The sequence below is a fragment of the Corvus moneduloides genome, chromosome 8 (genome assembly GCF_009650955.1).
Source record: "Corvus moneduloides isolate bCorMon1 chromosome 8, bCorMon1.pri, whole genome shotgun sequence".
In the NCBI taxonomy this organism is placed as follows: domain Eukaryota; kingdom Metazoa; phylum Chordata; class Aves; order Passeriformes; family Corvidae; genus Corvus; species Corvus moneduloides.
In genome coordinates, this window is record NC_045483.1 from 17,816,092 (window position 1) to 17,840,914 (window position 24,823).

General features: G+C 41.0%; 1 protein-coding gene and 1 long non-coding RNA gene across 5 annotated transcripts in view; one reads left to right on the top strand and one right to left on the bottom strand.

Annotated features, from left to right (window-relative positions):
* Nucleotides 1–11,834: 11,834 nt before the first annotated feature.
* Nucleotides 11,835–15,200, bottom strand: LOC116447608. Its single transcript, XR_004241605.1, has 2 exons — nt 15,017–15,200; nt 11,835–14,930 (listed from the first exon to the last, which is right to left on the bottom strand). It is a non-coding gene; the product is annotated as an uncharacterized LOC116447608 (long non-coding RNA).
* Nucleotides 15,201–15,414: 214 nt separating this feature from the next.
* ERCC6 (ERCC excision repair 6, chromatin remodeling factor) overlaps nt 15,415–24,823 on the top strand; it is a 53,482-nt gene continuing 44,073 nt past the window's right edge. For 2 of the 4 annotated variants that reach the window (XR_004241538.1, XM_032116260.1), the window contains exons 1-4: nt 16,208–16,707; nt 19,159–19,279; nt 21,580–21,688; nt 23,355–24,078. Coding sequence is in view for 3 of the 4 variants with exons in the window: in XM_032116260.1 (XP_031972151.1) it covers nt 16,208–16,707; nt 19,159–19,279; nt 21,580–21,688; nt 23,355–24,078 (1,454 nt within the window). In the remaining variant the exon portion in view is untranslated. Of the gene's footprint in view, nt 15,495–15,559; nt 15,724–16,207; nt 16,708–19,158; nt 19,280–21,579; nt 21,689–23,354; nt 24,079–24,823 lie in introns of those variants that run through there. The other 2 variants (XM_032116261.1, XM_032116262.1) reach the window with 2 other exon arrangements.

Here is a 24,823-nt window from a genome sequence, read left to right on the forward strand (position 1 = left end):
CTTTATCCAGAAAGTATTTTTGACTGCAGAATTATGTTTCTGAGGATTCCTACTCTAAACTGGTCTTGTCTTTAGGCTATCTCTATTTAGATGCCCAAGTTTATATTTCAAGGATTGGCCTATGAATCCTACTTTTAACTGCAAAACACCTCTCCCTGGGGAACACTTTCATTAAATCTGGCTAACACTTTTGGCCAGAGAAACAGGAAAGAAATCTTAAGCAGCTTTTCACTACATTTTGCCTAATTGCCAGTTGTGTTTATTAGAAACACCGTGAAGGCATAAAAATTAAATTAATGCTGTCCTTTTGCCCAGGGAGGCTGACCCAGGTCACCACCAAACTCTGTGGCACTGGTGGTCTCCTGGAAACGCTCATTAGAAGTCAAATAGGTTGAAAGGTCTCGCCCAGTGTCCACCTCCAGCAAGCTCAGAGGGACCTGTCTGTGGTACAAACTTAAGAGAGGCACACAGCCCCAGAGCAAAGACACTGCTGCAGGTAACCCAGTTCAGTTTCCCAAAGCAAAGCCAGTGATTCAGGTCCTGACTAGACATGAGAAAGGCTCTGGACTGCCCAAGCAGCGAGTCACAGGAGGAGCACTTCTGTCACATGGGGTCTCTGGAGCATTTCCAGCTCCAGTAGTTTTCCAAAGACTTTTTGCAGAAGCTGTACAAAGTTGGTTAAATAAAACTTATCAGCCATAATTGTTAACTAACTATCTGTGATATCAATCAATTAAATAACCAGTAAAGACTGTGTTTTGGTTTGAACTAAAATAGAAGTTTCTGGAGAAACAGAAAAGCTGTTCTGGTCAATCATAAATATTTAGTACATATTTTTTCTAGAAAGAAATATATTAATGGTTGTGTTTGGACTTTTTTTTTTTTAATTTTATTTTTTTCAGGAGGGGAGCTAATTTTGTAGTGGATACAAATGTCAAACTTCAGAGCAATCAAAATCCAGATTCAAATCAGAACATCTCAGCTCAAATCAAACACTGCATGGGAAAGTAAATCTGAGAGTGGCAACAACTGCAGCCCCAAAGACCTGCCCACCTTAGCAAATTTCCTGATTTAAAAGCTGAGGAAAATATACAAAACTAACTGGATTTCATAGCAGAGAGAGGGGTCCTCTTTTCTCGGGGCTCTTCCCCATGATCCCCATTCAAACTGGCACAGAACACAGCAGGGGATGTGGCAATGCAGGAATGGAAAGACGAGCCATGTGTTAAAATAAATCAGCACCAATAAGGTAAACTCTATGGCAAATTTCTGCCGTGGGGTAGAGAGGAGGCAATTAAATCAGAAGCAAAAGTTATGGTTGACAAATAACTTGACAGAATTAGGAGAAAGATAAATCAGCCTGTAAGTTACTCCAAAAGAGGCAGGCGAGAGAATGTCCAGCAAAAAGCACCCTGTCTAAGCTGCCTAAGTGGAATTCCACTGGGAGAAGGCCAGCAGGTCTGAGGTCTCAGAGCCCAGAGCACAAATTGGAAAATAATGAAGCTGGTCTGCTGCGATTGCTATAGAGGTGACAGCGCTGCAAAACAAAGGGATTCTGGAGCCTGAGTTAGGGCAGTGGGAGAGATCAGCTTGCACACACAGCAAGGGGTTGGGTTACATGTAATTGCTCCTGTGAAGAGTGGGTGGTTTGCAAGTGTTATGACAGCTGCAGAGCAGAGGATGTCTCTGCTATGAGACAACACAAAGCTAGACCAGAAAACAGGGAGGCACAAGTCACCGAACTTTCTAACCCAGGGCAAGTACTCTGTCCCAAGGCACTTGCACTGTGCAGGGACTCCAGGAGCAGGAAAGTTTATCAGCACTCACACTCATCCATTCGTTCCCTCCAAGGAGCACAGAGTGGCTCTACAAAGACTAAGAAACAAACTTCAGGGTATCTAACAGGTCCCTTCACTGCACAAATCCATATGTTAACCATATGAGTGGGACTTTCTTCGCACAACTTGCCAGGGCAGGCCTGGGCGATGGTGATTTTTCAATCCAGACCTACCATATTTATCATCTTTTCATCCTCATTACTTGAAGACAAAGAAAAGCTTTAACTGCATGTTCTTAACATGACAGGTTGTCTTGCCAATATAATCTGTATTCGGAAGTTCCTGAAACTGCATAGCCAATTACAGCATGATTTTAACCTTTAAATGACTGATACACAACCTCACCTTTAAATCCATCCTTACATCTTTTATCTAGAAATGCACTTGGCAGCCAGTTCCTCTTGTCTGCATTTTCTATTTAGAATACTTAATATGAATGAGTGAGCAGCAGACAGCCAGCACATTCCTACACCAACAGCTCCCACACACACAAGTTCGCCTTCAGCCTTGCTGCTTTTATAAAGCTCTCTATCTGCATGCCAGTTTGGGTGCAGCGCTTGCAAAGCATCCCCTTGCATCCAAATAAACTGGGCACTGGTGCCTTGTAAATGCACACGTGGGGAGCGAGCCTGGCACTCTGCCACAGCCAAAACATGAGCAGGCCCTCAGACCCAGGCTGGCCAGCTGGCTGGGGCTGCTCAGCATGCTGCCACTACCACTGGCTCCTCTGCCAGCCCTGCTGCACCTTCCACCTCTTTCCCATCTTGTAGGACCCTGTGGGTGATGGTTTCTTCCTTACTCACATCAATATCCAAAACCCCTTTGAAGTGCTTCACACGATGAGTTTGTAGTACAAGCTGGGTATACTTTCCCCTTCTGATTTTATTCCACTGAGTCCCATTTTGCCTATGCAGTCATTATCTCTAAACTGTATTAGGGTACCACTTTGTTTTCCTGTTCTGGGGAAACTTGCAAGTGAAAAATGTATTTGAACAAAAAGGGAAAATGCCCTGAAGTGTTAGCCTTCCCTCTGCCAGAGAGGAGCAGGACAGCATTTTTATCACAGAGAGCAAGACAAAATTCCAGCTTGGGTTTGATACTGCAGCAATAAATGTTCTTCCACAGTGTTTTACATATCATTCCAAATGAAATGGGGATCCCTATCCACCCACCCTCCTGCCCTGGTGCCCAGTATTCTCAACACTTGACACCTGTGTGGCCACTTCGACTGCTTGGCCAGCCTTTGCTCATCCATGTCCTGAACCCTGCGGTCATTTCCCCAAGGATATAAGCCATTACAAACCTTAATTGCAGAACCCACTTTAGCTCAGTCTGGACAGACCCAAGTGCTTTCAGCACAGGAGGTCTCTCATTTCAATCCTGGGGGAATCTGCCTAGACAACCACTGCCACAAAACTAACAGAGCCAGATTGTGCCTTGAAGGCTTGGGCCCATGTGGGAGCACCACTGAGCTGCATGATCTGGGCAGAAGCTTGAAATGTGATTCTCCAGGAGGAAGTGCAGTCCTTCCATCAACTGACAGTCATCTATGCTGAAAGCACTGCCCCCTTTCTTATTACCAGTGAGCGTGGCTTGTGTCTGACAAGTCCACTAAGCTCTGAAAGTAAGACCTAGTAAACTGATGGCAGAAGGAACCAGTGGGAAAAAAGCAGTAAACAGATGGAGATCATGTATCTGTCCCATTCAACACACTCTTTAAAAAAAGCAAGACTAGGTATCTCTGTCTCACGTGCTGAAATAACACCTTTTGGTTCTGTTGATGTGCTTTCTTCTGGACCCTGTCGAGAGCTGTCCTTGATGAACAGCAAAAACTTGTCCAGTCCATCACAAAGTTTGACTTTGCCCGGAAATCCAGAGTGAAACAGAGAACAATGCTTCAGAAACCCATTTTCTGTCCTTCACACCTCCCTGTCCTTGCAGAAAGGGCAGACAGCTAGCACAGTGGTTTGCTGCAAGGGGAGGCAAAGCAGTACACGCTGAGATATCCCTGCTCAGCGCACATGAGAAGAGGCACTTCTGCATCAGGTCACTTCTGCACATAGTACAGGAAGGGGAGGTGAGCTGGGGACCTGCAGCCTGGGGACCACCACTGCACACTCAGGCACATTCTGCTTCTTTCTCCCCATTCCCCTCATTATTCAGTCACACAATGGCAGCTCACAAAAGACTACTTGACCTTCACTGAGGAAAAATTCTCTTTCCTCTGATTTAACAGATCTAGCATTTTCAGCAGAGAGGCTTTTTGTCCCATCATCATTCCTTCTTAGTTGTCTGAGAGTTTACCTAAGAAAAGGCTATGAAATTCTACCCTTCCACTGTAAACCAGTACGTACAAACCATGTGCAGGACCTGACCCTGCTAAAAGCCACAGGAGCATTGTCACTGCTTTTATTTGGGCCATGATTTCACATGTAGTTTTCTATTGAGAAAGAGAAGTCCCCATTCCTTCCCCTGCCCCCATTTTCTCTAGTGCTTCCCAATTATCCAAAATTCAGCACAATTTTCACAAGAGATTCTTTGTTATTTTCCTTTCCTGTAGTAGCACAAATTTAACATGCAACAACCTTGGCCTTTTTGATGTCAGATATGACTCATGAGATAGATGCTGGCTTTACTGATTAATCTTACTTATGCACATGTCTTATTCCTCCCCTATGACTTGCCAAGAGCATTTATTTCTGCTACACTAGGAACAAAATCTCAGCTATGTCTCTAGAGCATTACATATTGCAGACTCTGTCTCTTTGGCCCCCTGCATTAATTTTCTTCAAATGACACCAAGGGGCCAATATGTTAAGTTTGCACTATTGGTCTGACAAGATTTTGGCTTCTATTTATAATCATTTGTATAAAAAGCATCAGTTTGGTTTAGCTTAGGCCTATTGTGGAGGGAATCACTCTATCACAGATCATTCCAAAACTGCTTTCACTTTCTGTACTTGCTGAGGTTTGTGTTTTTGAGGCAGTGTAAATTTTATCAGGGATGCTGACAACTCTCTGACGTGCAATTGGAGGTGTACACTGGAAGACTCTATTAATTCCAGCTTTGGTCTTCTGCCCTTTTTAAGAGGATTTCTTCATAGAATTAGGTATTGATCCTACTTTAGTTATTGGAATTGATTCACAGCTGCATGACCCCATGGCCTGCTGGCATAAACAGTCTAAAATCAGGTGAATATTATGAGCAGCAATACACAAGGTGCAACAAGAGCAATTCCAGTTACATACTAAGGATGGAGATATCTGAACTCCTCTAGACCTCTGCCCCAGTGTTTTACTTTCCTTACTGTTCTTTATTCAGATACAAGAATCCAAGATTATTCCTCACATGTTATTCTCCCAGGTTTGGGTATATCATGGTTGGATGTAACCCATTCTACAGGCCTTCTGATGTTTCTTTAGGCTGACTTAACTGTAATAAATTTAGCTCATTAAGTTCTTCGATAGTCATTAAGTTCTTCGATATTTAGTCTAAATTTTGAAGTTTAACATTGTCATAATACTTCCAGTTATAAATGAATGTTGTCCCCAGCAACTCTACAGAGAGGACTGTAAAACAGCCTATTGTTATCCAAAGCATTCAGAGAACACAAAGGTTTCCCTAGCAGTGAGAGGTGGATCCCACACGATCAAAGGAATTCTCTTCACTCCATAGTTGTTCATGTACATGATGAAAAAATTCTTGCAAGCTTCCTTCTGATGCAGGAGCTATGAGTTCCTAGATCTGCTAGCTCAGCCTGGTCATCTTGGAAGTATACTGAACACTGACAAGGTCATATTGTGTCAGCAGCCTACCCCCAGGCATCTTTTGTCCAGCCTGACAGTGCATTGCACGGTGCAGCCATCTACCCTCACCCAGAAGTTCTGGGAGGATGATGTTCCCTACACTGATACTGATACTCAGTAAGACAGACATTTCCATGAGTATCGCACATCCTACCTGACCGTGAGGGAAAAGTTGCACCATGACAACATTCCCACACAGGGAATGGATGCAAAGCTTCCACCAGGAAAAATCTTGGGCTCTGTGAACCAATCCTTGATCTACTTCATCTTATTCCTGCAGCAAGATATAGGAATGGGGAAGAAGTGTGCCAACATGCTGACAAGACTGAGCAAGGACATGTATTTTAATGCAGGATTTATTGGCTCCCAGTTCCTACTGTGCCCTAAAGGAAAGCATAGCAATAGCTTTTGTAGACACCTATACAAAGATATTGCTGCCTAACCACGTGGCAAAATACAAGCCAGAGCTCCTACATTCTAAAAGTATACACTGTATGCCTTACACTGTAGCAAGCACTAAACTCAACAAAACTAAGTTAAAAATGTAGAACTATTCACTAAGGAATCTTGATCTGAAGTTCTGCCTCTTGAGCACTTGAAAATTAACTAAGAAAATAAACCAAGAATGTAACTGATTGATCCATATTTGGAAAAAAGAACTGTTTGATATATAGAGCAAGAGAATATAGCTAATTAAAACTATCCCTTGCAAAACCAGACCAGCATGGACAGGGCCCCAAACACCTCGTGTCTGCCTGTTTCTAGCTACATTCTAATCATACTTGTCAGCCTCTGGAATTTAAGAAATACAAGTTTTTACATGTGTTCTTATGAAAAACCCAACAAACTTTTGCAACCTTAACTTCATATTGTCATAATGAAAAGCATCTTAGCAGAGGCTCTGCAGAGCCTGGATCTGTTCTAGTGTAGTCTAGGGAAGGTTGCTTATGGATTTCAACCTTTTAGGCTCAAATCTAAAAAAGTTCATTCACACAAAACAGCTCAGTGAAGCCAAATAACTAGGCTTAGCCTAGGCTGCCCTGAGATATTTTATTACAGATGAAACCAATTCCCTTTGAAGATAAGGGAATGCTTTAGTAGATGTACTCTATTCTGCTTTTGGCAAGATCTATGTAAATCTGGAGTAATGCCATTAACTTAATAAAAACCTCACCCCAGATTTACAGTGATGTCACCAGGAGCAGGATCCAAACCCTGGTTGATTGAAAAAGAGTACCAAACACTTCAATTGGAACAGAATCTCAAAGTAACTAGTGGGAGGATATTTCCTAAATTGCACTTGTGATTATTGTTAATTTGCAGTGAGTTATAATGTAACTATTAAAGTTGAAGAACTCACAAAAATCAGTACAATTTATGAGCGGAATTGAGCATACCTAATTAACTCTAATTGTTGGTTATTAATTTTTATTTTTTTAAACCAAGTAACCAAGGCTCTTAATGCTATAGTCTGAGCCATAAAATCTAGTCTGTTTTGAAAATATATAGATATTTGGGATTTAGAGCATAATTAAAAGGCCCACATTTTCTTTAGTATAACTTCCCTCAACTCAAACACATTCAAAGTGATATGCAGGGAGAATTAAGTTCTTTCTTAGTCAATCTCTCAATGTTCTGCTTCCAAAATATTTGAATTTTGGACCAAAACAGCCCAAAAACACACATGGGAAAAGAAAACTTTAAGTAAAAAACCACCATATTCTTCAAAATCTTTTCTTCTGAAAGAAATGCATTTTTGAGACTCCTTTTTTCACATGACTCTTAATGCCAAAGCATTAAGCCAATGGTGAACAGGTTAGAGTTATACCCTACTTTTAAATGATATTTCATATAACATTAAGAAATCATTTGAGTTCCTGACAAAGTCTGCTTCTTCCTTTATAAATGTTTAAGGCTCAGGGGGACCATTGTCATAATCTGGTCTGATCTTCTGCTAAACCGGCAGCCAGGCTTTGAGAGGGAATACATTGTATATATTGTTAGCAGCGAGGCTCTGTATACCCAGTCCGGTCATGGAACACTCCATAGTGCCACTTGGAAGCTTGCACTGTGGAAATTCTCAGTATTTATTCAGTCATCATAAGAAATTTCGTTATACAGAGCTAGGATAGCAACAGCGACAACACTTCATGGATGAGTTTCACCATTTCACCCCACTCTAACTTGCATCCAGTACTGCTTACCATCAGGTCATGGCCTCCAGAGGCATCTGATGGAGATATGGTACTTTTTAAAGCTCCCAACACACGTAGTTGTGACCCCTACACTGAGTAAGGTCCCTCACTGATGCTCACCTTGGGTCATTCTGACACAGAAAGCAGGCTGCAGGGGCATTACTATTTCATCAGCGATGTCAGCAGCCACAACATTTATCCAGATCCTATTTCATGTTCCAACAGGTTCCTTGCCTCAGAAGATATCATAGGGTCAGCAGAATAGATCTGGGGAAAGGTCCAGAGATGAGAAGGAGAACACCAGCCTCAGAATAAGTCACAGAGGGGTGGTAAAAAGCACATTGCACCACAGGCAACAGCATGCCACTGTAAAGCAGGAAGGTGAAAGATGCTTTCATATTATTCTGAGAATTTACATTCAGGGTCTAGTATGTAATCCCAAGCTTTACAACAGTCTGATCAGCTTCTTCGTTTCATCTTTCTAATTCTCACCTCATGCCCCCTGGATCTGCTTAAAACAGTCCAGTTAAAATTATTTTCTTGGCCTGGTACTTGACCACGTCATATAAACCAAATCTGAGCCAGAGGCAAATCCAGTTCAGCTTGTGGTTCAGGTTTGGGTTTAAATCAAAAGAATGTTTGTGATTTGAGTAGATGGAACATTAACAAGTAACAACAATATAATAGCCTGTAATAATAAGTTTACTTTGCAAGAATAGAGTCACAGATGAGTCAAAAGAGGAAACTAATCCCCTGGGTGATACGGTTGTAGGATTAATATGGTATGAACACAGTTAGATCTTCAGAGACATGCAAACCTATCCAAAATGCAGTAGGGTTTGTTTGGCACCAAGCCTCCAACTTTGACTCCATTCTAATAAAAATCAGAGTTGTATATATTTTTTTATTTTCCCCTAACTTATATAAACATATTTCAACCAATTTAAAGAGCAAAACCTTCCCAAACTACCAAAGTCCAGGGGTATCTATTTTTGCAGCTCTAACAATTTTACTAAGACATCTCCTACTCTATGACATTTTAATTATTCACAGCACCAGTGCACTACAAGTGAAACACGCTGTGTATTCTCCATTCACTCATTCATTAGTTTTAATTAAACCCTCTAATTTTATTTATGCTGTCATGGACTGATTAACAATCTGCAGCACAAACCAGGAAGTTTTAAACAGCACCTTGAGAAATCTTCCTTGCTCTAAACAGGGATCTGCTATAATAACTACAAATCTGCTGGATTATGTTCTGAAAGGCAAAAGGAACTACATCAGCAGCTTTCCCAACGCAATTTTCTTTTAGCTGTTTAACAAAACATATCTCAAGGCCTTTGGTGAGAAACACAGATGATGAGGTATCCAAGGGATTCAGCAGAATGAAACTGCAGACAGACACAGTGAAAGTTCCTTTATTAGAAGCAGTCTAGGGCATGGAGCAGCATGATGCAATAGGAACAGTGGACCAAGTCCTACTCCAGCAGAGACTCAGGACACTCTAAGTGTTGCCAAAAGGACGAGAGGCACTGCCTGGAACTTGTTAAAGGATAAATTCATGGAACAGCTTAAGTAACTCTAAACACAGTCTTTATAGCTGCAATTTGCACATTTTATTATTCTTTTAAATTCCTGTCATCCATTTGAAGAGTCTGTAGTTTGCACTCTCTGACAACAGACCTGTCTCTCAAGACCTTCATCTTAGTGATCTTTGAGCACCTGAACTCATCAGCATGTGTGCTACACCTCAAAATGCAAAGATTTAAGTTCACTCAAAGCAGCCACCATACACCTCTGCAGTGTCCTGCTCAGCAATTAATTCTGGTCCCCAGATTTCATAATAGGCTTTCCCTCACTCTTCACATCTGTTCTTTCCTCTCTGGTCCCCATCTACATATCTTCTCACATCTGTTTCTGTCCCCATCTGCACATCCCAGCTCTGCCTCTCCTGCCCCTTCAGCAGTGTTTCATTCCTTCCTACCTGACTTGAAAAGACTACCTCAAACCACTTTTTCCACCTTCCCCTGTTAGGTGTAGCTGGGCTCACCAACTGAGTCAAGGCAGATAAAATTCTAGGAGAAGAAATAAGCATCTCCATTGAAAGATTCGGGGGGGGATATCCAGAGCTCATGGGCCCTTTCTCTTACCACTCTTTCCTTCTCAACTCTCTGCTCAGTACAATATACGCTTTATACAACTCTGAGTTACTGCCAGCTGCTGTGGAGCCCACAAATAACTATTCCCATTCTTCTATGGTCTTTTTGTGCAACACAGAAAAATGCAGTTTACAGACATTGAAGTCCTACCATGAAGGAGGGAGCTGCGCACTACCTCCCATTTTTATGGTACAGGATCCATGCTGCAATAGGACAAGCTAATGGAGTAAAGAGGGAGAGGGAAAACCTCTTCAGGGACAACAACCATTCCTACATAGCCACCACCATTAAGTCAATCCCTATTACTTTGCTTAGAGGCTTGAAATTAGGGAGTAATGAATACACAGTGAAGCGCTGACATTTCATCCTCCTGACCTCTGCCCTGAGTACAAACTGAGGCCAGACAGCGAAACCGGTTTGAGAGTGTCAGTCTGAAGTGAACTAAAACAACACAATTCTTTATCCTTCAGCACACCCTCCAAAATCTGCTCACACAACAATTCAGCAGCAGGCTATTTATAGAGGCTGCACCACCTCCAGGCCTGGAGCAAAGCGTTGTCCCAGGAGAACCCAGCTAAGACAAAGAAGAGCAGCACAGGCTGAATCTGCCCACCTCATCAGGAGGGTTGGATTTCACTCTGGCCAAGAGCGTTCTCGGCAACAAGTGAGGCCTCCCTTAATGTATTCCAATAAAAACAGAGGCTTTAAAAAGAAATCAGCATTTTTTTCCCTTCCAAGACATATAAATCGTTTTAAATTATTCTATTTTGGAAGCATTTGTGATTTCTTTTAGGCGATGCCTCCCTCTAGTGTTAAAGCTGGCAGGTGGCCACCACCGGGTCTCTGACAGCCCAGTTTTGGAGGAGGTGAAAGACTTCCGAGTACTCATATATTTATTATACATAGCAAAGACACACGTGAAGCAATGATCTGGCTGCAAGCTCAGAAAAAGGCCTCTAACAAGCTGCAGCAGATTCACCTAGAAAGCCACTTTTTAATTCCTTTGGAGAAAAAATACAGCCCAAATAACCACAAGCATGGAGCCTTCCTATAAAATTGATATTATCAAGAACTTCCTTACATGTGAGCTGTTGTCTAGCAATATTTGTTGGAATTACAAAAGGCGAGCAATCTAGCCACAGAAAAGCAGCAGGAGAAACCTTCACTCCTGGAATTTGTTCCCATTTGCAGTCATTAGTTTCTCAACCTAGTAGTGCATTAGGAGTAGACTTCTGCATTTAATTTCTTAAATGCGCTACAGCAGGGAGAGTGAGGGAAGAAAAAAAAAACAATTTTATTTCTCTGCAATATAAAGAGTAACAGTTATTGCTTGCCAACTACACAATTATTTTCAAAGAGCTTAGCTTCTCTCTTAGGTTGATATATTAGCTTTATTACACTGGCATGGCTCTGAGAGATACTTGCCACTCAACTCGTTGGTACAAAGAGATACAGATGCTTTATTACTGTGGATGGGATTCCCATTTCTGCCAATGCTGCCGGCAATTCTGTGCCCTCCTGAGAAGTAATGCAGCCCTTAAATCATTCTCTATTCTCATCACAACTTCACAGTTTTGGCATTTTGTTTTAAAAGTATCAGTGTGCCTCAGTGTATAGCATTTTCACCACCAGCACAGAAATCGCCTAGGGTGTTGGCTCAGACCCACAGTTGATACTTCATCAGGAAAGGATTGAAAAATAAAGAAGCTTAACGGATATGCATTAAAATCTGCCACTGCCATCTGTTTTTTAGCAGAACAGTGCTGCCTGTGGGCACTAGGACACTCCATACCTGACTAACTGACCCCTCTAGAATAGTGTTGGGATTTTTAGCTTCTAAGCTGGCCTCAGACAGGACAAGTGCAGCCAGCTGATCAGCTCAGCCACAAAAGCAGCATTTCTAGGAACAGCTATAGCACAGGGAAGCACATAACTGCTTAGGGCAGTTTTAGGTGAAACCTCTGGTGTCCATCCCATTTCACACCTCTAAGCAGGTAAGGGAAAGTTTATTCTTCTGAAATTCAGCCTCAAGATTTTACAAAGTTGTGTTTGAGGCTTATTCTAAGATTCCATTGAAGTCTTTTCTCCCTCTGTGTTTAACAGATCAGCCTCTCTTTTAAGCACGTGGCATTTCTTTTAAAGGTAGTGTGTTTCAGGCTATGTGAAAGATAGCAAGAAGGATCAGCCCCTGGAACAACCTACCAAGTCATGTAGTGGATTTTCTACTGTTCAGTGTATTTAAATCAAAATGCAATGTCCTGCTAAGCCATCTGTGCCACCCCACCTCCAAGACCCAGGCCTGATGTAGAAGTTACCGAGTATTTTTAGTGTCACACAGGAGGTCAGAAAGAATGATCTAATGGTCCTGTCTGGCCTTAAGCTCTATGAATAAATGAAAATCTTAGGCCTAAGCACTTTGGGACAAAGGAGCATCTTTAAATATTTAGCAAAGCACTGCATCCACTGGGACTGCTCCATAAAGAAAAGTAGCAGTTACATGCCTGAGGCTCAGCCATCTCAGGTCACATTAATGCATGTAAACACTGGTGTGATGAAAGCTCGAAGATGCTCAAATCCCATGGTCACTTAAGTCTGAAAATGTAGTGGTTTGGATTTGTTTTTTCTTAGACAGTCAGTCCAAGCCTTTCTGTGTGGTTGCTCCATTGTGATAAGTCATAGTTCACATACAGCATTTCCTCAGAACAAAATCCATAAATATGTTCTGTCACAAAGTCCTTCCTTAGCCTCCAGTCTGGAAAAATACATACTAAAATCTGTGGAGGAAAGGCCTACTTGAAAAGCAAGAATGAAGATTTGACCAACTGCCAGCAGGTCACACCCTTAACAGCACAACCAAAGGGCTTGAGAGTATTATCTCCCACTAAGAACCAGCACTTAGACATGCTGGGTTATTACTGGTGATATTGGGTGCATAATCAGGATGTGTTTATCATAGTTAGAGGCATAACTTTAGAGCAGGAAACTGAAAAAATGATGGACTAAAAATTAAATTGCTGCCTCTTTCCCCCTAATCACTGACCATAATTTACAGAACCTAATTTTTCATTACCCAATTCAGAGTCACAGAAACAAATTGCTTCCTTTCCAAGTTGTTATTCTGCTTGAGCTTCCTTGGGAGTCTGAGTTTTTTCTCATCCTTCCAGATCCAACAGCTGAGCTCTAAGCTGCTGCTTCACATGGGTTGCCAGGATCCCTCCCAGAAACCCCACAAGGCTGATAGTAAGGGAAGACACACAGTTTAAATTTTCAATCTTGCTGGTTCAAGTAAAAGAGTGTAATATCTGCATATCAAAACTTGCCAGAACCAGATCCAGTAAGAATTGTTATCACTATTGCTTGCATGCAAGGGGGGTGAAGACTGTGGCTGTGTTGCAACATTAAAAGAAACTGATCAAACAACCAGAACTTGTCTTGCCCACGAAACCACACTGCCAATGGTTTAGCAGAGTAGCTGCACTGCAGCAACCAGCTATCTACATGTAGAAAAATAAAGGAAAACAAAATTAACGTAAATGCAATGAAATGCTTAAGTAAAAGATAAACATGCTACATGCTACATGCTACATGAAAATATCAGAGGCCATATGCATATATAGCTGAAACCAGAACTGAATTTTTTGGTTCATTAGAAGTTAATTTTCTGTGTGAAAATGACTGCACTGAAAATATAATTTTGAAGACATTCTGTTTTATAATACAGATTTTGTACTTTTACAGCCTTTGTAATGCACCATTCCAAGCACCAGGTGAGGCTGAGAACAGAGAGAAACAATAGATCACTCTTGCTTAAGTAAAACTATGTGTTGAGGTTGAAGAGTTAAAGGCATAATGCTGCAAATGTATCAAGGACAGACCACCACCGAACAAGCTTTAAAGGCCTTAGGGATCTTTCCCTGCTATGACTTTAATGGAGCCATATGGATTTTCAGCTGCTGGAGGATCTGGTTCAGCAGACTTCAGTCAAACAGCCTCCATTCACACGAGCTGTGAGCCTGGCCCAGTTTGCCCAGACTATTTGTAGAACTTGCTCTGTGGTGCTTCACAGACAGATGTCATTGATAAGTCTCCAAAGGGAACTCCCACATTCTTATATTATGGTTTCGAACACTCCCAGAAAGACCATCTTCAGTCCCATGTATGCCCTTATATACAGAGCACAGTAGGGATCTTTACCAGCAAGCTCTACCTGGGATCTTTGGAGTCACAGTCAGGATACAGTGTAACTGTTTTGTTTTGCAAGTACCTGCTTTGAAGCCATAATATTTAACGTCTTCTTCCGATCTTAGTAGTGACCATCTCTCACATTAGTGATCTCTTAACCCATAGAAGTCTGTAGGAAATGTAGGAAAATCTTCAATTTCCGCCTGAGCTTAGGAAAGAAGCAGCCTGTCATTTGTAGACTTCTCTCCTAGCAAATAATACAAAGCTCTTTATTTCTGCTTCCGGGACAACTTATCTTTTGACCCTCATTAACCAGTTTCTGGAAAACAGAGCCTACCCCTCCACACCATAGTTTAGTTTTGACAACAGCTTGGTGTTGCTCTGTCCTTAAATGCCCCTTGGTTGCTGCCTTTCTCAGTCCACTGAAAGACTTTGCGCTTCGCATTTAAATTGCTTCTGCAGTTACAAAACATCATTCCTTCTTAGAATATGGCAATGAAGATTTTAAAAAGCTTCCTCATTGTAGTCACTAAATATGATATTTGCAGTAATAGTGTATTTCAGAGCAAAGGAAACAAACGAGTTTATCAACATAGCACTGCTTTATTTGCCTGATGACCTCTGATGACCTTTTGGGTCTTGGCCTTAGAAATATTAGAGAACCCATTCTGTGTTTTCCTGAGGCTTGTAGACATTACAAGGCAGGAACAAGTTAATGGGAAAACGGAACATCTTCATTCGAGGACCTGAAATTGTAGTTCGGAATAAAGCCGGTAAAGAGCCATCAACATTTCTGGGAATTATTCATTAATACCTATGTATTCTGCTATACATTTATGCTCTCACAGTTGGCCCAAGTCTGCCAGGCACTAAATTCAGTTCTGCTGCCCAAAGGTGGGGGAGCTGGATGCGGGAGTTCCACGGCTGAAGCGGGGAGACGGCAGGATGGGCAGGATGGGCAGGATGGGCAGAAGGGCGGCGGGAGCGGCGGTAGCCCCGCAGCAGAGCGCCGGGCCGGGCGGGCCGGGCAGCCCCGCCGCTGCGGAAGTGACGGCGCGGTGCCGCGCAGGCGCAGTGCCGGAGCCGTGCCGGAGCCGTGCCGGTCGGAGCAGTGCGGCCCGGCCCGGCGCTGCCCGGCGCTGCCGCTCCCGCTGCGCTGCGGGGCCGCGGCTCGGGCCCTGCCCGCCGGGAGCCGGCGCCTCCCGGAGCCCCGCGCGTGCCGTTCCCAGCCGGGCCTTGCCGCCCGCCGCGGCGGAGACAACCTCGGGCCGGCGGCCCCGTGCCAGCGCAGCGCCCGCCCGCGCACAGAGGTGGGTGAAGCGCCCGCTCTGCCCCGGCACCGCTTGGTGCAGGCGGAGCAAAGGGCCCCGCAGTTCCTCGCAGGGGGCGGGCCGGGCCTGAGTGCAGGACCGAGCAGGTGCGGGCGTGTTCCGAGCGGATGGGAGAAAACTGTGAGCTGGGACTGAGATCCATGCTGAGCTGCTGAGGCTGCCATGCTAGGAGAGGTTGCTGAACCATACCAGCTCCAGGCTTGCCTTAGTAAGTTAGTCCAGCATTAATTTTCTGAGAACTAAGGTGCTTTATTCTCCACTTTAAAGCTGAATCGTCAAACTAAAGCTTACGGCTAACTACACTCATTAGTGCTTTCAATGGCAAGCCTTAACTTGTTTCAAAAAGTTGTATTTTTGGGTTTTGGATGTGTTAAGTTGCGTGTGTTTTTTGTTATGTCACAGTCTTCTGGACCATGAGCATTGACGCACAAGACTGAGTTCACTATGTGGCAAGGAGAGTAATTTTTACATGTTGTCTTATTTGTCTTTATATCAACGTCGGAAAGACATTGGAGGGTTAAACATAGTTGTCTCTGAGAGGTTTTGGCTACTCTTTTGATTGTGGAAGTTGGTGTGGAGATGCCTCTGCAGGGAGGACTCATGGAGAAGTAGACTATCAGGTGTTTTGAAACAAGAATTTATCATCAACATGCTTATTGGTTTGCTTACTTTTTGGGGGGGTCACGGTCTTCATGAGGAGCTTTCTATGTGTGAATGTTCTTATGATAATGTGCTTCTTCTTTGTTGCCTTTGAGCAGAGGATGCCAACAGACAAGAGTCATCTGCCAGACAGTATCCAAGAACAAGAGTCTGCCACTACTTCAAGCAATAATTGCCTGCATAATGATGAGGAATTGGGAACTGGGCAGGAAAATGGCATTTGTGACAATGGAGCGGGTAATAGTATTGGAATTCCCAACTCTGACAGCCAGGCTTCCACTTCCATGGCTGTTCCTTTGGAGATGCCCAGAAGAGGACATCCCCTTTTACAGATCAACAGGCAGCAGATTCAGTCTGTCTCATGTAGTGCACATGCTGCTGAGCTCAAAGATTTAGGAGTTGATGTCTATGACCAGGATGTGTTGGAGCAAGGAGTTCTTCAGCAAGTAGATAATGCAATTAATGAAGCAACTAAAGCAGCAAAAATAGCTAATGCATCAAAAGAATATGAGTCAGTACTGGAGGATTTAAGGTAAATTGGTTTTTTTTCTTACTGTTCCTTTCTGCTACTGATGATATAGTGAGACTTGGTATCTCATGTTTTTAAAATCTGAAAGAGGAAAAGAGGTTTTGAAAGCACTAGATCATATGTACTCTTTGGAGTCACTCAGCTTTTAAAAATGAAGAAAATATTTTTCACATCAGACAGTGCTTCATTGCTCTTATTTGACTATTCTAGTCATGCATCAAGGTGAACAGAGTGCATCTCCTTTTTCTGCTGTGTCTCCTACCTCACCAAGATGCATCTGTTTTCTGGGCAGTGGAGAATGGCATTATACTCTGTTATTCAAAGTTAGTCAGAAAAAGTGTCACTTCCTCAATTCTGTATGTTTGATGGAGTTACGTGCTTCGGGTTATGTTCCTTCTGTAACTTGGATGACTCCACCTCGTGAATGTCCTGCAACCATAACACCCTTGTCACAAGTGTTTGTAGGAAGTACTTAATGGCACCTTGAAAGAAATCAAATGCTTAAGTAACATCAATACTATTGATAGTAGAAGACTTTGAGGAATAGGAGCTGCTAATCTTTTAAATTTTATCTCCCTTTCTGCTTCTAGTCTCATTGTAGAGTTAATGTGTGGACTATTGCAGGTAAATTATTCTACCTGGGTATGTTTCACTGTATTGCATTAATGGTGTTTTTTCAGTGCTCAGGAGTGCTGTAGGCCTCAGTTACCTGTGTGAGCTCTCACAGCTTTCTTATGCTTAATGTTATGCACTTCATTAGTTTTCCAGTTTGGGTGTGGAGATGTGAAATTAAATAAGTATGCAACACTGAAATTTAATTTCAGGTGTTATGGAGCAGAAGAACATAATGAGTAAGATGGTATTGAGAGGAAGAATGGAGCAGCATAACCATTACAATTAGATTATGTGGTGCACAGCACTGTTAATTAGTTTATGTTTTCCCATTTTTCTTCCAGAAGCATCCTATGATTTTTCTTACCCCTCTATTTTCACCTTTCATTTCAAGTCGTAAAATAAGATTTACAAGAGAGAATGCAAATAGTTTATGCAGGTTTTCAGAACGTTGTTTGCATAAGATGTAATGTGACAATCTGAAAGTTGATTTTTGAGAAAATTAACAGGTATAGCTGACTTTGAGCAGAGGGACTAACAAAACTTAGACATGGGTAAAGGATGATAGAATTGGTTAAAATCCTGTAGCACAGTGAATGCATGACTAGAGAAAAAATCAGGCAATAAGTGTTTTTTGAGTAGTTGGCACAGAGTTCATAGTAGAAGCTGCATCATTCTATAATATACGCACAAATTTAAGCAGAAGAAGGAGAATAAAAATGTTTGAAGTTAAATCCTCTTCAAATCCCGAAGTCCTGTTAATTAAAGTTTTGTGGAAGAAGATACTGTCAAGAGGGCCAAGGAAGCAAGGGCCAAAATTAGGAGATGTGCAGGAGGATGCAGGTGTACTGCAAAGCAGCATGACTGGAGAGTGAGAAATGGGATGGGGTGGTTCAAAAATGTTGAAAGCGAGTGGAGAAGATGGCAGTGATTGCTGGGGAGCTGGTAGAATATGTCTCCTAGGAAGGATAACAGTGGTAGAATCCACATTAGAGCTGGAGGTAAGTGTGGCCCAACAATTTCCTCCCCGACAACTGAGGAGACTTCCTTAGTGCTTCTCCTTGCAACTGGGGGGAATAATGGCTGCTTTGCAGGTGTTGTGAACAGTTCTCTTTGACTTTTTTCGTAATGCTTTGAGATTCTAATTTGTACATCCTTATGAAATATTTTGATATGTGAATTAACAAACCTAAGGTTGTTGCTTCTGATGGTCAGGCAGTTCCTTCCTTGCAAATGAATTCAACAGCAGAAGCATGATATTAGGTTGTAGCTAGTGGTTCTTGAATTTCATATTGTAAATGGAAACATGAAAAATGGTAGTGTGTGAGTAAGGGAAGTTTAATGTTGATGTGCTTTTAATTCTTTGAGCTAGTCTGTCTCATGAAGTTCCATTTTTATCTTGTAATCTACTTTTTGTGTAAAAGGTAAAAAATACAGGTTTCCTTATATATTGGCATCAAACCATTAGAAACATTTTAGCAAATGAAATCATGGGATTTCCCATTTATATTTTTGTTTCATGTTTTGTTTACCTTGAATAGTGAAAACAACTGCTCTTGTTTGGCATCATCAGACTTGTAAGTTTTGAATACTAAATATTACAGTGGTTGTTCAGTTTTCTTTCTTCTGGAATTTTAGTATTAGCAAAATTTAGTTAAATATTTTATAACGTACAACTTTTTAAAGTGTTTAGTATTTCCAATGTTGTTTAAATATAATATGCTTTAGAGCTTTTTAAGTCTTACCTTAAATCTCCTGGAATTTCTAAATTGTCTGAATTGTGAATGTGCTGTTTTTCTTTCTGGAATTTACCAGTTTATTGCAATCTTACTGTTTTTTTAGATCATGTACAACATCTCTGAGACACATAAATAAAATTATTGAGGAACTTTCACCTCAAGCTGCTGACAACAAAAATATTAACAGAAAACTAGATTCAGTAAAACGGCAAAAATATAACAAGGTAATTGAATTACAGTAATTTCCTCTTTATAATACTTAGTTCGTGCTTTGTCTTAAGGTTTGGCTTTTGTGATATAATTCTTAATTATATTGTTCAGAGTCAGTCTAGAATTGCTGTTCCTTTCCTTTGAAATGGTTTCATGCTAATTTAAAGAATTTTAAGTGGTGATTTTTTTTTTATTCTAAGGTTTGGAACAAGATGTAAAACTAAAGTTTTAGGACCTGCTCAGAAGATTGATTTGCATGAATTTAATTGAAACCCTCCAAGTAGTATTTGAAGAATTAACAAAGCCTTGTTAGGGCATGATTCAGTAGTTTAACTAAATCTCAGCTCTCATGGTCTTCCTTCCCTGTGTTCTTTTCCTTAATCCTCTTTCATTATCTGTATCTTGCCAATACACAGTTTCCTTCTGTGAGCCTCTTTAACTCATTGTTCTGTCAGAAACTGCTGCAGCTTTTTTCTGCCACAGTAATGAGTTAAGGGAGCTGTAGAGCAATCAGTCTAGCTGGCACCAGGGTAGTGTAGGCAATGGACCTCTACAGCTGTGAGTAGGAGGAGATTTCAGCAAAGAGAAATTTCTGCTACTCAGGAATGCAGCACCTTTGATCAGCTCACTGTCTGCTGAAAGTTCACCCTAATACTTCCTCTAATTATAAACCTGACTGTGAAACTTATTGTCCTTTGCCCTCAGACAGCCCAGTCTTGCCACTGACTCATTCACTTGTAGTTTTTTAACCTTGATAATTTCAGCAGCTTGGATAACACTGTGCTCATAAGTTAGCCTATTAAGAGAGTGGTGGGGACAGTACTGAGCAGTGGCAAAGGACTAGAAAAATATAGCTGGAAGTAGTAGGAAGGAATACATTAAACCAGAGTTACCATTAAAGAATGATTACTATTCTGCATGTTTTCATATTGCTTGAAGAAATTTACATGTTAGTTGCAGGGGAAGTTCAGACCTCCTTGCAAGTTTGTTGTTAACCATCTTTGAAGTAAAAGAAAAAAAATCTCCTTTTGAAAACTATAGGCCAGTGGTTCTAATAACTTGAAGAGTGTTTTGCAGGCAGGCAGTGTATTTAAATCTGGTCTTGAGCTACTTGTTGCATGGAAAGTGCTTTTTAGTACTCTTCCTTTTGTAGTATTTAAAGAAAATTGCTAAAGATGACTGAATTCTTCTGTTATTGAGACAAATGGGAAACTGATGACTGGTACAAGACAACTGTTTCCTTAGAGCTGACATACAGGGCATGTTTTATGATATAAAGTACTCTGGTAGCAAGGATACATGCATACACAAGAGATACTATATTGTACCATACATGAGTACAGTTGCTCTTTGTGTTTTGAGAAGTGCTACGTGAAGGCATGGGCAAGATAGTGAACTGTCCTTCATCAAAAGAAAAAAAAAATTGCTCATTTTGTAATGGACTTGATTTTTACTGAAGCATGTGCCTCTCTAGGTAAGGAAATACTTCCAAAGCATAGAGTTACAAATGTGGAAGGTTACATTGTCTGAGTCTTTGTTTTACTGGTTGGAATGTTTTGTTTCACAAATGAAAATTAGCAACACCTAGGAATCATAACATCACAAGTAGATGCACTGTTGAGGATATTACAGTCAGATAAAAGATGTAACAGAAGAATTATTAGCTAAGAACTCTTTTCTTAGCAGTAGTAAACTTCTCACATCATCTGTAACATTGATCTTTTGAAGTCATTGCACTTATTTTTTGCTGTTAAATTAGCCCTTAACCGTATGCCAACACCTGTCAGGATGTTGGACTCACTTACAATTTCAGTTTCATTGTAACAAAACATTCCAAAACATCTGGGATGATAAAGAAATCTTAGTAAATCTTAGAGCTGTTATTTGTGGCTTAGTAATCATGAACCCAGTCTCGCAATCATGAACAAATCTGTTGGTGTTCTCTGTACATCTTAGCAATCTGCTTTGATGGGCTTCCTGGAATCAACACATTCATAAAATGACCTTAAGAAATGTACATAAAAATGCAGTATGCACATGAATTTTGTGTGTGTAAACAGTCTGATCTTACTATACACATATGGTGAGATAATCATACACCCAAAATCTTGTGTCTCCTGTGGGTTGGAGCCATACAGATATTGTGGTGACACTTCTTTTGCACTTCTTTTTGTTTCAAGTGTGATACTGTAACATTTGAATATGAGATTCTGGTTGAAAATACTGCAAATACATTGATTTAAGTGTTGTTTTTAAAAGGTTATCAAGTTGATAAACTGGATTAAAATTTAAATTACTTATCTAATTGTTGAAGGAGCAACAGCTGAAGAAGATAAAAGCAAAACAAAAACGTCTCCAAGGAATACTTGGTTTAACAGAGTTTGCTGATGAAGCAAATGAGATTGAATATGAGGAAGATGAAGGTGTGTATAGAAGAAGGCTGAAAGTTCTGTTCTACTTTTATGTAATGCCTTTTTTGTTTGTTTGTTTGAAGCTATGCTGTAAGATTTTTGCCAGTAAGGAAATAAATTTCAGTGGTTGGCTTTCAAAGAGAGAGTTAGGAACACTTATTCTGTACACCTGCAGATTTGCAAATCTTGGCATATTCATGTGGGAAGTTTTAAAAACTGGATGTTAATCTGTGTTCAGCTGAGTAGGGATGGCTGAGGCACATTAGAGTATTGGGCTTAATAAATTGGAAATCCTAACATTTTTTTCACAGCTAATTTGATAAAGATGACTAACATCATGATTGAATTACATTTTATATGCTGGATGCTATCAATCAGCATTAACAAAATTGTTTTTTCTTACTGTTGGGAAGTATCAGTAGAAATGGAATGGGGAAGTGCTTCTTCTTTTCAGGCTGCAGTGTGATTTTTTTTAAATTAAACATAAGGTTTCTTCCAGAGCAGGATATGTGTTACCTCAGTGTTTAACTAGGTGTTCTTTCTCTCTGCTCTCTGTAAACTAAGCTTGGTCGCAGTCAGTAACCTGCAGTGTTCTGCAGGGCAAGTTTGGGTCCCATTGGTGTCTGTGCATCATCTTTGGCTTTTATTGTTGTTTGCAGAGGTGAAAAAACTCTTTGTGCTGTTTGTCTCTTGCACGTTTGGCTAGAGTAGATTCCCGCCTCACAAAGCTCATGCTGCTCTCCTGATTAAACAAAACTTAAAGGAGTCAAAGCCTCAGTTAACTTTTCTCAGTAAAAAAGCATCTTAAATCCTTCTGCTTTGAGTGGGTTCATGCAGCAAAACTCAGGCACACAGTGTGTTGAAATGTAACGAAGAAGTGAATGGAGCCCAACATAAGAAATGGAGCAGTTCCAGTAGGAGGGGCTGGAGGTGGAGGGGTTTCACTGTCGTTACTCATTAAACATATGATAGATACAGTGCTTTAAAATGGGGCATTTAAAGCTGTGCTGGCAATGCTAATAGACTTATTTTGAAATTTTGGAGCCTAATAATAGATTTCAGGCCAGAATTCCCCTTCAGCTTCTTCAGTTCAAGAGCTTTTCTTTCTCTTTGGTTTCAAACACCCATTACAGTTTGTGTATAGTAACTGTAAGTGCACTGAAAAGTGCTCTTTTATGGCAGAGTACTGTGCAGCCAATCTGACTTTAGAAGTCATAATCCTAATATTAGTATCATGGGCTAGGAAGACAGGTGTTGGGTGTTTTGGTTTGGTTTTATTGTTTGTTGGTCTTTTGTTGGGTTTTTTTGAAGCATATGGTAGGACAGTTTGTGTTTTGCGAGATTTGTGTCTGTTCTGTTGTGGTAATCAAAATGTCAGATTTCAAGCTTAGGAGTAGGACTGAAAAATCAATAATAAAATTGAAATGGGCAGTGTTGCTGGAGGTGGGAACACAGTGGTTTCTTGGACAGAACATGGTGACATGGGTGGAATTGACAGCATAGGTGGTACATTAGAGTTCGTGCATCATTTGGAACTGTAATTTTATGGTAGTTCTTGCTGCTGTGTGTTGTATCAGAAGTCTTTGCATTTTGACAGTGTGTCTAACACCCTTGTTCCTGTGTTTTAGTTATACAGAAGGTGTTAAAGGCATGCTCTGTGTTCTGACTTCTGTTGCAGAACCTGGTCCATCTTCTCTTGGCAGTATGCTTATGCCTGCTCAGGAAACAGAGTGGGCAGAGCTCATTCGAACTGGTCAGATGACTCCATTTGGAACTAAAATACCTCAGAAGCCAGAGAGGAAGGCACGACAGTTAAGACTAAATGAAGCATCTGATTTTGAGAAGTACTTAGCAGACCAAGCTAAGCTGTCATCTGAAAGAAAGAAGTTATCCCGTCGCAAAGGAGCAAAGAAGAAAGCACAAGCCAAAGATGTTGAGTGCGTGGCTCCTGCAGCTGCTACAAAGGAAAAAAGTGGCAAAGCCCTCTCCAAAACAGATAAACGCTTAAAAAAACATTTGAGAGAGCTTCAGAAGCATGCCCTTCAGATTCATTCAAAGGCCAGGATTCCAAAAGAAAAGAAGTATCCTGAGACCAAGAAATTCAGGCATGAACAAGAGGATGATAGTGGGGAGTCTGACTGTGTTCCTGATGAGGAGATCTTTGATCCAGAAGCAGCAGAAGAGGAAGAACAGGCGTCTTCTTTTGCTGAGAACGATTCTGATTATGAACTTAAGAATTTATCAAGAAGAAGAAAACATTTGGTGAAGAAGAGTTTTAAAGAAGCTGAAAATGATGCTGACTTCGTTCCAAGCTCTGAAGAAGAAGAGGATACACCAGGGAAGCACAAAATGAGACGATGGAGAGATGATGGAGATGTGGACTATTATAAACAGAGACTAAGGTTAGTCCTAGACATTTTTATTAGTATTGCTAACAAATTAGTATGTTGAAAATGCAAAGGACAATGTCTATTACAGACTGCTAGGGAGTGTATTGAAGTAAGGGAAATGAGGCAGTTAGAAGGATTCCAGAAGGATTCAGATATGGAGCCTAATTAGAAGAACTTGGCTGTTAAATTTTTCTGGTAGTTATAGGTCCTTATTTGTGTATCACTTTGTGCTAATTTGTGATTTATGAAATTTGTATAACCTTTGTATTGGTGATCTCTGCAGCTACAGTGTGCCGTTGAGATGTTTTCTCTCCTGCTAGCATAGTTTTTGAGCTCCTAACAATAAGACTGAGCAGTGTTTCCATTTTTCAAAACTCACTGGGAAACATTTTGAAGGGGCAATGAAATGACATGCAATTTGTTAGGCTGTTAAAATGCTTTCTGGACAAGCTTGTGAAGTTATGAGACTTCTGCACATACTGGCAGTCAAAAGATCAAGGTCACTAAAATGGTTGTATTGTTGTAATTGTTCTCTAACCACTGGCATTGTTGTCCTTTTTCTAGTATAGGGGTTGAGCTTCATATAATAAACTTCAGCTTGTTGATGGCATGTGTACTTTTAATTAGTTACCTTTACTGAATATCCTTCAGGAAGTTGTACAGTCCTCTAGAAAATAATGGAACTTGAAAACACTTCTCTAGAGTGAAAGGAAGAACATATATTAGGACTGTCAGTGAAGGGTGACTGATGTAGAGA